A 12,795-nucleotide genomic window follows, 5' to 3' on the forward strand; every position below is an offset into this window, starting at 1 on the left:
GAACACCTCCCAAGAAGGGGCTTAAGGATGGGACCTGGCGGTCCTAGTGGATGGGAGGTTGACCAAGAGCCAGCAATGTGCTCTGGTGGCCAAGGCCAATGCCATCCTGGGGTGTATTAGAAATGCTGTTGTAGTAGGTCAGAGAGGTTCTCCTGCCCCTCTACCCTGCTCTGGTGAGGCCACATCTGGAATATTGTGTACCTCTGGGTCCCCCAGTTCAAAAACGACCTCAGGGAACTGCTGGAGAAAGTCCAGTGCAGAGTCACAAAGATGCTGAAGAGAGTGGAACATCTCTGTCACAAGAAAAGCCTGAGGGAGCTGGGGCTGTGCTGCCTGGAGAGGAGGAGACTGAGAGGTGACCTCATTCATGTTCATAGAGATGTAAAGGTGAGTGCCAGGAGGCTGGATCCAGGCTCTGCTGGGTGATACCCAATGACAAGACAAGGGGCAATGGGTGGAAGCTGAGGCATAGGAAGTTGCCTGGAAACAGGAGGAAGACCTTTTCCTCTGTGAGGGTAGCAGAACACTGGGAACAGGCTGCTCATCTGAGAAACTGTTCTTTAAAAATATGTTGTTAAATATATATATATACATAATATATGTATATTATATATATACACACACATTTATATATTCATTGTTTCCCTGAGCTTTCAATGCCCTGACTGAACACAGCAGGTACTGATCTGTGTGCTACAATAACTACAAACTCAGCAGATGCAGGTTTATCTCTGCAGGGCTTTAAGAAACCTAACAGACTACTTTCACTCTGTGGTATGATTTACATTCAATAACCACAAAATATTTTAACATATATTGTTCAAGTCCAATCAGGTACTTCACTGGTCAAGAAGAGACTGAATTTCCCTGTATAATCCGTCCCCTTGGGAATATGTTCTATCTACTGTAGTGCACAATACAAAATAGGCTAGAAACAGGCAAAATTTATCTCTGTACTCACACAGCAATTTCCTCTGAGATTCTCAAGTCCTTTAATTAATTCACTCATCCTTAGAATCATGTCTTGGTGACAGATGGATAGAGAGCAAACAGCCTAATCCTACTTTTGCTCAGGGCAAAGAATTTCATAGAATATCTCCTTACCCTTCCTGTAACCTTTGCTTGATCTTAAGGCTATACTTTAATGACTATAATTTAATAAGCTTCTCCTTCTTGACGTTTAAAAGCATTAAATTTCAGCTGCATAGGAAAATTAAAACCTGGCTTTTGACACAAAATAGCCCTATAGAAACCCTTGCAAATCAGTGGCTGCTTCATGGCCTCCTGCTGCTTCTGCCCCTCCTGATGTCACACCAGAGCAAAAAGGATTAAAAAGGCAATTGGGAAAATACAGAAAATAATGAGGTAGTGATAATAAGAAACGATTGTGACAGTTATAAAACTTTCTGGTACAGAAATGTCAGGCTCTTTCCTGAAGCAGGGCAAGTGCTGTGTCCAGCAGCAGCAGGGAGGGGACTGTCCCCTTCCACTCTGCTCTGGTGAGGACACAGCTCGAGTGTTGTGTTCAGTTTTGGGCACCTCAGTACAAGAGAGCTGTGGAGGTGCTGGAACCAGTGCAGAGGAGGGCAAAGAAGCTGTGAAGGGTCTGGAGAGTAAATCTTGTGAGGAGAGAGTGAAGGAGCTGGGGCTGGTTAGTATGAAACAGAGGAGGCTGAGGGCAGGCCTCATGGCTGTCTACAGCTACCTGAAGGGACATTGTGGAGGGATTGGTGCTGATCTCTTCTCACAGGGAATGGCCTCAAGCTGCAGCAGGGTAGGGTTAGACTGGACATTAGGAAGCATTTTTTTCCCAGCAACAGTGGTCAGGCACTGGAATGAGTGAGATGGTTGAGGCACTGCCCCTGGATGTATTTAAAGGTCATTAGGATGTGGGGCCTGGGGATATGGTTTAGTCTGCACCTTATGGAGTAGGAATATGGGTTGGACTTGGTGATCCTGAGGGGCTTTTCCAACCTGAATGTTTCTGTGATTCTATGAAAGTGCAGTTCTAAGTCTTCTGTGGGTCAGCAATAGAGGAGCACTTTTAATACTTAATCATATAATTATAGAATCATTGAGGCTGCAAAAGACCTCTAAGATCAAGTCCAGCTTTCTACCCAAGCTCTCCCTGACCACTAGACCATGTCAAGAAGTGCCACATCCACTCATTTTTTTAACACCTCCAGGAAAAAGGACTTCCCCACCTCCCTGGGCAACCTGTTCCAATGCCTGAACACTTGCAGTGAGGAATTTTTTTCTGATATCTAACCTAAGCTTCCTCTGGTGCAACTTGAGGCCATTTCTTCTTGTCCTGTTGTTAGTTACTTGGTGGAAGAGGCCAGCACCAGAGTCAATCCAAGCTTTCCTTAAACACCTCCAGGGATGGTGACTCCACCACCTCCCTGGGCAGTCCATGCCAGTGTCTAATTCACCTTTCCACCGGGAAGTGCTTCCTAATGCCCATCCTAACTCTCCCCCGATGCAGCTTCAGGCTGTGCTCTCTCTTCTTGGCACAAGTTGCCCAGGAGCAGAGCCTGACCCCCACCCGACTACAGCTTCCTTTCAGGTAGCAATAGGTCCCCTCTAAGCCTCCTCTTCTCCAGGCTGCACACTCTCAGCTCCCTCAGCCTCTCCCCATCAGCCTTCCCCTCCAGCCCCCTCCCCAGTCTCATTGCTCTCCTCTGGCCCCGCTCCAGCCCCTCAGTCTCCCTCTTGCAGTGAGGGCCCAGAGCTGCACACAAAGCTTCAGGTGAGGCCTGCCCAGTGCAAATAGAGGAGGAGAATTGCACCCATTGCCCTTCAGTTCCTTTCTTTCCTATTCCTTAAGTGTACTCTCCTTGTTTTTTTCTCTTGTTTCCTTAGCTGAAGAAGTTGATGGCAGTAAGTTTAAGTGAAGATCTTACTCACCATGTATAAGGGTTAATACATCAGCTTAGATCTTATGTAAGTGCTGAACTTCAGCAGGATACACTCAGGTTCCCCTGCCAATACCTGCAAGACCTTAGGCTCATATGGACAATCTCTTAGTTGGCAGCCAAAATATAAGCCATTAAAATTCTTTGTATTTACCCTTTGAAAATAATTAATTTTACCTCTGTACTGCAAGGATTCCCTATATGGAGTCCTGTGCCAGGGCAATAATCCTAATTAATTTCAGAGGGAAATTCACAACATTTTAATGGATGTGAAAAATTCAACATAAGCAACGGAGCTACACTTCCAAACGTGACTGTATTAACAGCTTGATATTCCAAGTATTTAAGGGAGTGGAGCATCTCCCTCTGAGGCCAGGCTGAGGGAGCTGGGGCTGGGAGCTTGAAGCAGGGGAGCCTGAGGGCTGCCCTCACTGCTGTGCTAAAGATGTGCAGGGCAGCGTGGGGAGAAAGCAGCCAGGCTCAGGGGTGGCCAAGGGCAGCACAAGGGGCACTGGGGGCAAGCTGGGGCAGAGGAGGTGCCACAGGAAGAGGAGGGGAAACTTTGTCCCTGGGAGGGTGGCAGAGTCCTGGAAAAGGCTGCCCAGAGAGATTGTGGAGTCTCCTTCTCTGGAGACGTGAAACTTTCTATGCCTCAACTTCCACCCATTGGCCCTTGGCCTATCATTGGACATCACCCAGCAGAGCCTCCTGGCTCCAGCCTTCTGGCACTCACCTTTACTTCTTTATCAACATTGATGAAGTCACCTCTCAGTCTCTTCCTCTCCAAGCAGCACAGCCCCAGCTCCCTCAGGCTCTCCTCATAGCAGAGCTATTCCATTCCCTTCAGCATCTTTGTGGCTCCGCACTGGACTCTCTCAAGCAGTTCTACTTCCCTCTTGAACTGGGGACCCAGAACTGGACACAGTACTCCAGATGCAGCCTCAGCAGGGCAGGGTAGAGAGACATTTTGTTTTGTTATCCTGTGGCTCCATTACTTTTCAAAGTGTGATTAGCAAACACAGGCACAGGTAAAAGAAGCTTTGCTCTATCTCCCCTTCCAATGCATTCAGAACACAGGGAACTGAATTTGCTAAATGGGAGTTCCCACTGAGGGCAAGACTGGGTGTGTTAAAACAGCAGTTGGAGGCACAGTTGAAGTTTGATAGTGTTATCAAGTCAAGTCTCACACTCTGAGTAACTAATTTCACAGTCATAATTGACTGCTCTTGCATTATCTGAAAGGGGAACAAACATTAGTTGCTTGCACTTTGCCCTGTGGAAAGCTCAAGTTTTGATTTAATGAGCTGTTGGATGTCTCTCAGTTTTTAAAGTGTTAATTCATCACTTCTCTTCTCCAAATAGACTGAGAATCCCTGAATAAGCACTTAGACTTGTGAAATATTCTTTGGTTTTCCTTTACAGTAAAAACAAAATCTGTTTGGAAAGCTAACAACTTCATTTAGTTAAACAGCTCTGATTTTCTTCCACATCTCAGCAGTAATGAGAAAAACAAACAAAAAGGGCAAATCAGAAAGGGAAGCTTCAGTTTCCTGGGAGTGCTGGTGGATAACAAGTTGTCCATGGCACAGCAATGTGCCCTTGTGGCCAAGAGGGCCAATGGGATCCTGAGGTGCATTAAGAAGAGTGTGTCCAGCAGATCAAGGGAAGTTCTCCTGCCCTTCTACTCTGCCCTGGTGAGACCTCATCTTGAGTACTGCCTTTAGTTTTGGGGTCCCCACTTAAAGAGGGACAGGGATCTGCTGGAGAAGGTCCAGCAGAGGGCTACAAGGATGAGTAGGGGACTGGAGCACTGCCTGATGAGTAGAGGCTGAGGGACCTGGGGCTGCTTAGTCTGGAGAAGACAGAGAGGGGATCTAAGAAATGTTTACTAATATCTGAGGGCTGGGGGTCAGGAGGGAGGGACAGGCTCTGCTCACTGCTCCCTGGGAAAGGACAAGGAACAATGGACGTGAGCTGCAGCACAGGAGGTTCCACCTCAACACAAGGAGGAACTTCTTTAGTGCAAGGGTCCCAGAGCCCTGCCACAGGCTGCCCAGAGAGGCTGTGTAGTCTCCTTCTCTGGAGCCTTTCAAGGCCTGTCTGGATGTGTTCCTGTGTGACCTGAGCTAGATTGTATCATCTTGCTCTGGCATGATGATCTCTTTGGGTCCCTTCTAACCCCTGAAATCCTGTGATCCTCAGAGGAATAAAGCATCCACATGATGAGCACAGCATATTAAAACTTGAAATTCAGAAAGCAGGAGCTCCCACATTTCTTTCCCTTTTTCCTGGATAGATATGATCACACACACTGCACAGCATCTGTACAGCATATCAGTGCCCCATGTGCGTGGAACCAGTACCCACTTAAAGCATTAGTTTTCTGATCTCCAACATAATGCATCCAGGATCTGTTAAGTCAGTGACCTGCAATTATCACAGTATCACACAGTATCACAGTATCATCAGGGTTGGAAGAGACCTCAAGTCCAACAATTAGTCCAGATGGGTTTCTGTACAAGAGAGAAAACCCAAACTAGCAGTCAAGAAGTGGTTAGTGTGCTAGATGACATCCCAAAGAAGCATTTTCTTCATCAAAAAGGAAGGATTGTGGGATCCAAGATGGAAAATGAGAGCCATCCAAGCTCAAGCTGAAGGTTTGAACCAGACAAGGCAGTGGCTTCAGTTTGTATTTATCAAATCCTAAGATTACAGGTGACACTAAATTGGGTGGGAGTGTTGGAGGGTAGGAAGGCTCTGCAGAAGGATCTGGACAGGGTGGGGAAATGGGCTGAGGTCAGGTGTAGTAGGTTTAACAAAGCCAAGCACTGGGTTGCAACAGCATGCAATGATACAAGCTTGGGGCAGAGTGGCTGGAAATTGCCTGGCAGAAAAAGACCTGAGGGTGCTGATTTACAGCCAGCTGAAGATGAGCCAGCAGTGTGCTCAGGTGGCCAGGAAGGCCACCAGCATCCTGGCCTGGACCAGCAACAGTGTGGCCAGAGGGACCAGGGGAATGATCATGCCCCTGTACTCAGCACTGGAGAGGCCACAGCTTGAGTACCGTGTGTTTTGGTGTAGTGTGGGGGGCCTCACTCCAAGAAAGACATTGAGGGGCTGGAGCATGTCCACAGAAGGGCAACAAAACTCTGAAGGTTCTGGAGAACAGGGCTGGGGAGAAGCAGCTGAGGGAACTGAGGGTCTTTGGTCTGGGGAGGAGGAGACTGAAGGGAGACCTCATTGCTCTCTACAGCAACCTGAGAGGAGCTTGGAGTGAGGTGGGGGTTGGTCTCTTCTCCCTAGTATCAGGTGACAGGACAAGAGAAAATGGCTTGAAATTGTGCCAGGCGAGGTTTAAGTTGTAGATTAGGAAACATGTTTGTTTTTTTTGCTGCAAGAGTGGAACAGGCTGCCCAGGAAGGTGGTGGAGTCCCCATCCCTGGAGGTGTTCAAGAAACTTGGAGACATGGCACTTAGCAACATGGCTTAATGGCCATGGTGGTGCTGGGTTGCTCATTGGGCTTGATGATCTTAGAGGTCTTCTCAAGCTGAAACAATTCTATGATTCAATACAGCCTTTATCAGTGTAACAAGGCTAGGGCAGAAGAGTCTCTGTTCCCTTTCCCTCACAAGCACAAGGAACCAGCTGACAACATTTTTGCCAGAGTTAGGATACCTACAGGAGAATTTTAGTTGTAGAGTAGCCAGGATGTCCTAGATATAAAACTTCACCTTAATATCACAGAAAATGTTAGGGATTGGAAGAGACCTGGAAAACTCATCCAGTCCAACCCACCTGCCAGAGCAGGATCACCTAGAGCAGATCACACAGGAAAACATCCAGGTGGGGTTTTAACATCTCCAGAGAGGGAGATAGTGCTGTTAAATTTTGGTAGAGTGTTTCATTAGCTGAGAGAGACTTAAATTCTCCCTTTCTACTTCCCAACAACCACATTTATAGGGCAAGATTTATACTGATGTAATTTATTTTCTTGTGCTATGGCATTGGTGGTTTAATGCCTTATACATTTGACACCATATGGCTGTAAACTGTGATGTTTTGACCTTTCCATCATGTTAGCCATATTTTATATTGATTCCCATTCTCTCTTGTTTATAGTGTCAGCAACCAGCTGATATGAAAGGTCCAGTGTAAGTAGATATAAAACCAAAAATCTATATCAGAAGTGATTAAAAAGATGCTAACCTTTTCTATTTGAAGTTAGCAATGGAGGTTGTAAGAGCAATAGAAAGCATCCAAAAGCCATTATTATTACACAATTCCTAAGGGACCAAGTAAAGATACAAGGAAGACTCAATCTTTATCTTTGTGTGTGGCCCCATAGACATCACTTCAATCAATTTAAGGTAAAATGGGAGAGCTATGTAAATTTCGTGCCTGCAGCACTGCTGACACAAGATCTGGAGGTGGAAAGCTGCTGAGAGGTAGGTAGAAGCAATGCAGAAATGTTTCAGAAAGTATGATAGAAATAAATAAGAAGAGTCAGACTACTGTAAAAAGTAAACCCTAGCAGAAACACAGGATGTTAGGGGCTGCAAGGGACCTCCAGATATCATCCAGTCCAACACCCCTGCCAAAGCAGGATCACTCAGGGCAGGACACACAGGAACACATCCAGGCTGGCTTTGAAAGTCTCCAGAGAAGGAGACTGCAAAACCTCTCTGGGCAGCCTGTGCCCAAAACCTCTCTGGGACCCTGAAACTAAAGGGTCCTTGTGTTGGGGTGGAACCTCCTGTGCTGCAGCTTCCATCCATTGCTCCTTGGCCTATCCCAGGCAGCAAGTGAGCAGAGCCTGTTCCCCCTCTCCTGACCCCCAGCCCTCAGATATTTATAGACATTAATTAAATCCCCTCTCAGTCTTCTCTTCTCCAGACTAAGCAGCCCCAGGTCCCTCAGCCTCTCCGTATCAGGCAGTGCTCCAGGCCCCTAATCATCCTCATAGCCCTCCACTGGACTCTCTCCAGCAGATCCCTGTCCCTCTTAAAGTGGGGAGCCCAAAACTGAAGGCAATACTGAAGGTGAGGTCTCACCAGGGCAGAGTAGAGGTGGAGGTTGAGATAGAAGTTCCCATGTTCAGCTTATATCCGTTACAGTCCCCTCAGCATTTCATCTCTCTGTAGAAATCATTAAAAAAGGATGCTACAACATTTCAGAAGTAGAAGAGACATTAATATCCAATCACTCATTCCAGAAGAATTGATTCACCTCCTTTATAGTCTGGCTAACAGCTGCTCAATGCACTGCCCATTATGCCAGGCAGGAGGCAAAATGTGATGAGAGTGGATATGGACAGTGGCCAAGGTTTTATTCAAGATGCATAACGACCTTGAATCTGCAAGAAAATGTGATAGAGTACACCTCTTGAGGAAGCATGAGGAGTTTTTAGAGGAGAAGGAGAAAAAAAAAATAGCTTGTTTCTTTAGTATCTTTATGGTCTGGAGAACAGGTCCTATTCTCAGGAGTGGCTGGGAGAACTGAGGTTGTTTGGCCTGGAGAAGAGAGGGCTAACAGGAGACCTTCTGGTTCCCTACAGCTTCCTGAAAGGTCATAGCCAGGTGGGGGTTGGTCTCCTTTCCCTAACAAGTGATAGGACAAGAGGAAATGGCCTCAGGTTGCCCCAAGGAGAGGTTTAGGTTGCATATGAGCAGAAACTTCTAGACTGAAAAGGTTCTCAGCCACCAGAGCAGGATTCTCTGGAGGGTGGCTGAATCCCCACCCCTGAAAGTGTTTCAAAGAGGCAGAGATGTGCTGCTGAGGTACGTGTTTAGACCCAGCCATGGTAGAGTTAGAGAATGCTTGGACTGGATGAGCTTGAAGGGCTTTTCCAACTGAACAGATCCTATGATTCCATCTAGATTTGCTAGATACTGAGTTTCTGCACCAGAAATAGAATCATATAATCCACCAGGCTGGAAGAGACTTCCAAGATCATCCAGTCCAACCTAGCACCCAGCCCTACACAGTCAACTAGACCATGGCACTAAGTGTCTCATCCAGGCACGGCGACTCCACCACCTCCCCAGGCAGCCCATTCCAATGCCAATCACTGTTGCTGTGAACAACTTCTTCCTAACATCCAGCCTGAACCTGCCCTGGCACAGCTTGAGGCTGTGTCCCCTCGTTCTGTTGGTGGCTGCCTGGGAGAAGAGACCAACCCCACCTGGCTACAGCCTCCCTTCAGGTAGCTGTAGGCAGCAATGAGGTCTGCCCTGAGCCTCCTCTTCTGCAGGCTGCACACCCCCAGCTCCCTCAGCCTCTCCTCACAGGGCTGTGCTCCAGGCCCCTCACCAGCTTTGTCGCCCTCCTGTGGACACCTTCAGTACCTCAACACTCAAGGTGTGGCCTGACCAGTGCTGAGTGCAGGGGCAGAATAACCTCCCTTGTCCTGCTGGCCACACTGCTCCTGGTCCAGGCCAGGATGCCATTGGCTCTCCTGCCCACCTGGGCACACTGCTGGCCAGTAGTTCAGCTACTCTATACCAGCCCCCCCAGGTCCCTCTCTGCCTGGCTGCTCTCCAGCCACTCTGTCCCTAGCCTGTAGTGCTGCATGGGGTTGTTGTGGCCAAAGTGCAGAACCTTGCACTTGGCCTTGTTAAATCTCATCCCAATAGATCAATACTATTATTGATCTTTCTGTGCTTAGATAGACTCCTGTACATGATAAGGACTACTCATCTTTCTGCAGGTAATACTGGATGGCTTATTATAGATGATAACCTATGAGCAGACCTCGCAGTCTCTTACATGTAACATACTCATTGGTTTCAGCAGGGTTCTTTCCCCAGTAAAGGATTGAAGCTCTGAGGATATAATTGCAGAAGAAAAAAAAAATCTATATGCAAAATTAAAATGTCATAAAATGTGTAACACTCAGTAATCTTAAAGGACAATAAGAACTCCAATAAGCTAATTAATTCTGCTCTCTATCAGAGAAAGATTTTTCTCCACTGAACACTTCTAACCACTTAACTATTAATAGGTTTTAAATGGCTTTTTCAAATCTGTATTTAACAATTAGAAAGGAAGGTGAGGAAAGAAGTAAGGTTCTCCTTCAATTAAATTCAGGCATTTTTGTAAATGTTTAAAAGTGATTAGAGGGAAATTGAAAGCAAAGATTGGTCAGGAACGCAGAGCTGCACTGACAGTGACATGTGACTAATAAAGTTCAAACAGTGGTATTTTCAAAACTGTTAAGTTCTTCCCCCAGGATTTGAAACCTTATTCTTCATCCAGTAACCTCACACCTCCACTAAGAGTTAACATTAGCACATAATAAACTCAGAATGAAAAAAGCAGGAAGGTTGTCATGCCATAATACAGTCATAGAATCACAGAGTGCCAGCTTGGAAGGGACCCCAAGGATCATCTGGTCAAACCTTTCTAAGTGACAGTGGACCTGAAATGAGCTGGCTCAGCACCCTGTTGAGCCTTACAACTACCCAGTGTAGGGGACTCCACCACTTCCCTTGGAAGATGATTTTCATGGGGAAACATTTTCTTCTGGAGTCCCATGGTAATCTCCCCAGCAGTAACTTGTCCCCATCAGCCCTTGTCTTTTCCATGGAGCTCATTGTCAAAGGGGAGTCTGCATCCTGCTGGTCACAGACATGTTAGGGTTTGGGGTTTTTCTGAAGATTGATGTTTCAAGGTGCCTTCCAGCCCCTGACATTCTGTGATTGATTTCTGAAAGGACATAACAGAGCTATTTCCTACTGCAGAAGCCATCCTTGAGCTGTGTCTCTACAGACAACCTCTGCAAATTCACAGATGCCAGCAGACCTTGGTTTGTGCACAGTGTAGACACGAGATTTCTATGTGAGCTGGATCTCAGGGAGGAGCTGAGAAGCCTAACAGACTTAGTGCTATGTTGGAATTCCCTGTGATGAAAGTGAAGCAAGATCAATAGATCCATACACACCTTAGTCTAAAGTAAATAATACTCTTAAGAACAGAGGCACACAGTGTGAAAGCTTCATAAAGCTTCACAAAGCTCCTCCACCACTACATCAGTGTAACTAACTATAGCACTCTCAGGTGTCATTTTTACTCTCCATGTCTGAAAGCTTCATTAAAGAGAATTGTCATTCATTTCAGTGTCTCCAAGCAACTGCTGCTTGAAGAAGAGCACAACCTAAAAAGAATGAGACACCAAGTCCAGTGTAGATCTATGGTAATGACAAACATTGGACTCTTCAGACTCCCATCCACATGAAATGACAAACACAGAATTGGTGCATTGAGCATTTCTGTGGTGTACTGCAATGAACCACAGAATAACAGAAACATTCAGGTTGGAAAAGATCTTTGGGATCACCAAGTCCCACCTACTTTACAAGGTTCCCCCTAAACCTGACTCCAACACTTCCCTGGGCAGCTCATTCCAGTGCCTGACCACTCTTGCTGGGAAAAAATGTTTCCTAATGTCCAGTCTAACTCTGCCCTGCTGCAGCTTGAGGCCATTCCCTTTTGTTCTGTCACTAATCACCTGTAAGAAGAGACCAGCACCAATCTCTCCACAATGTCCCTTCAGGTAGCTGCACACAGCCATGAGGTCTCCCCTCAGCCTCCTCTCTTTCACACTAACCAGCCCCAGCTCCTTCTCTCTCTCCTCACAAGATTTACTCTCCAGGCCCTTCACAGCTTCCTTGCCCTCCTCTGCACTGGCTCCAGCACCTCCACAGCTCTCTTGTATTGCAGTGCCCAAAACTGAGTTGTGGCCTCACTGAGCTGTGGCCTCACCAGAGCAGTGTGGAAGGGGACAATCCCCTCCCTGCTGCTGCTGGACACAGCATTTCTGATCCCAGACAGGATGTCTTTGGCTTTCTTGGTCACCTGGGCACACTGCTGGCTCATGTTCAGCTACTTGTCCATTACAACCCCCAGGTGCCTTTCTGCAGGCAGTTTCCAGCCACACTACCCCAAGGCTGTAGCACTGCTTGGGGTTGATGTAGCCCAAGTGCAGAAGCTGCCATTTGGCTTTGCTGAAGCTCATCCCAGGCCCCAGGCTTGCTTTTTTCCTTCAGGGAGGTGCTTCATCTCAAGAGGTTTTATATTCTTTTAAAATCTTTTGGGCTGAAATACTGCAGATAGTGTCTTGTCAGCATCCATCAGTACTTCAACAATCAGCACACACATTACAAACATGTTTAAGATGCTTTGGGGGTTACCTCTACAAAATACAAATTCTGGTGCCATGATTACAATGTAGTTTCAAAGGAAATTAAAGGGAGGGGAAAGGTGTCTGGCAATTCCATTGCTCTACGTTCAGTACCTCAACATCTTTCTTAAATTGAGGGGCCCAGAACTGGACACCTCAAGGTGTGGCCTAACCAGTGCTGAGTACAGGGGCAGAAGGACACCCCTTGTCTGGCTGGCCACACTATTCCTGATACAGGCCAGGATCCAAGCAGTGGGAAACCTGTACTCACAGAGTATGATCAGTCAAGGGACGGTGCTTTATCTGCCCTGGGTAGAGATCTGCCCCTCTTCCAAGCTCCCACTTGAAGGTGTTCAGGGTACGGATGGATTCAGGCACTGATGTCTGTTCCAAGGCAGGTTGGTACAATCCACACAGGGTTTTGTCTTCAAAGTTGCAGACTTCCATAGCTGTAGAAGAGTGAACACTTCATGTTTACAGAAAGATCAGAAATTAGAAACTGATGTCACAGAATCATGGGAATCACTTCAGTTGAAAAAAAACCCTTTAGGATCATCCAAGCAAACCATTCTCTAATACTACCAAGGCTGGGGCTGAACCGTATCCCTCAGCACCACAGCTCCATCTCTTTTCAACATCTCTAGGGACAGGGATTCATCTAGCTCCCTAGGGAGGCTCTTCAGGTGGTTGAGAATTTTCTT

General features: G+C 46.8%; 1 protein-coding gene across 1 annotated transcript in view; it reads right to left on the reverse strand.

The window, feature by feature from the left end:
* Nucleotides 1-12,795, reverse strand: part of MALRD1 (MAM and LDL receptor class A domain containing 1) — a 209,708-nt gene that overhangs the window by 122,093 nt on the left and 74,820 nt on the right. The window contains exon 21 of the mRNA XM_064162534.1: nucleotides 12,366-12,543. Coding sequence (XP_064018604.1) covers nucleotides 12,366-12,543 — 178 coding nt within the window. The remainder of the gene's footprint in view (nucleotides 1-12,365; nucleotides 12,544-12,795) is intronic.

The sequence above is a fragment of the Pogoniulus pusillus genome, chromosome 23 (assembly GCF_015220805.1).
Source record: "Pogoniulus pusillus isolate bPogPus1 chromosome 23, bPogPus1.pri, whole genome shotgun sequence".
Classification (NCBI taxonomy): domain Eukaryota; kingdom Metazoa; phylum Chordata; class Aves; order Piciformes; family Lybiidae; genus Pogoniulus; species Pogoniulus pusillus.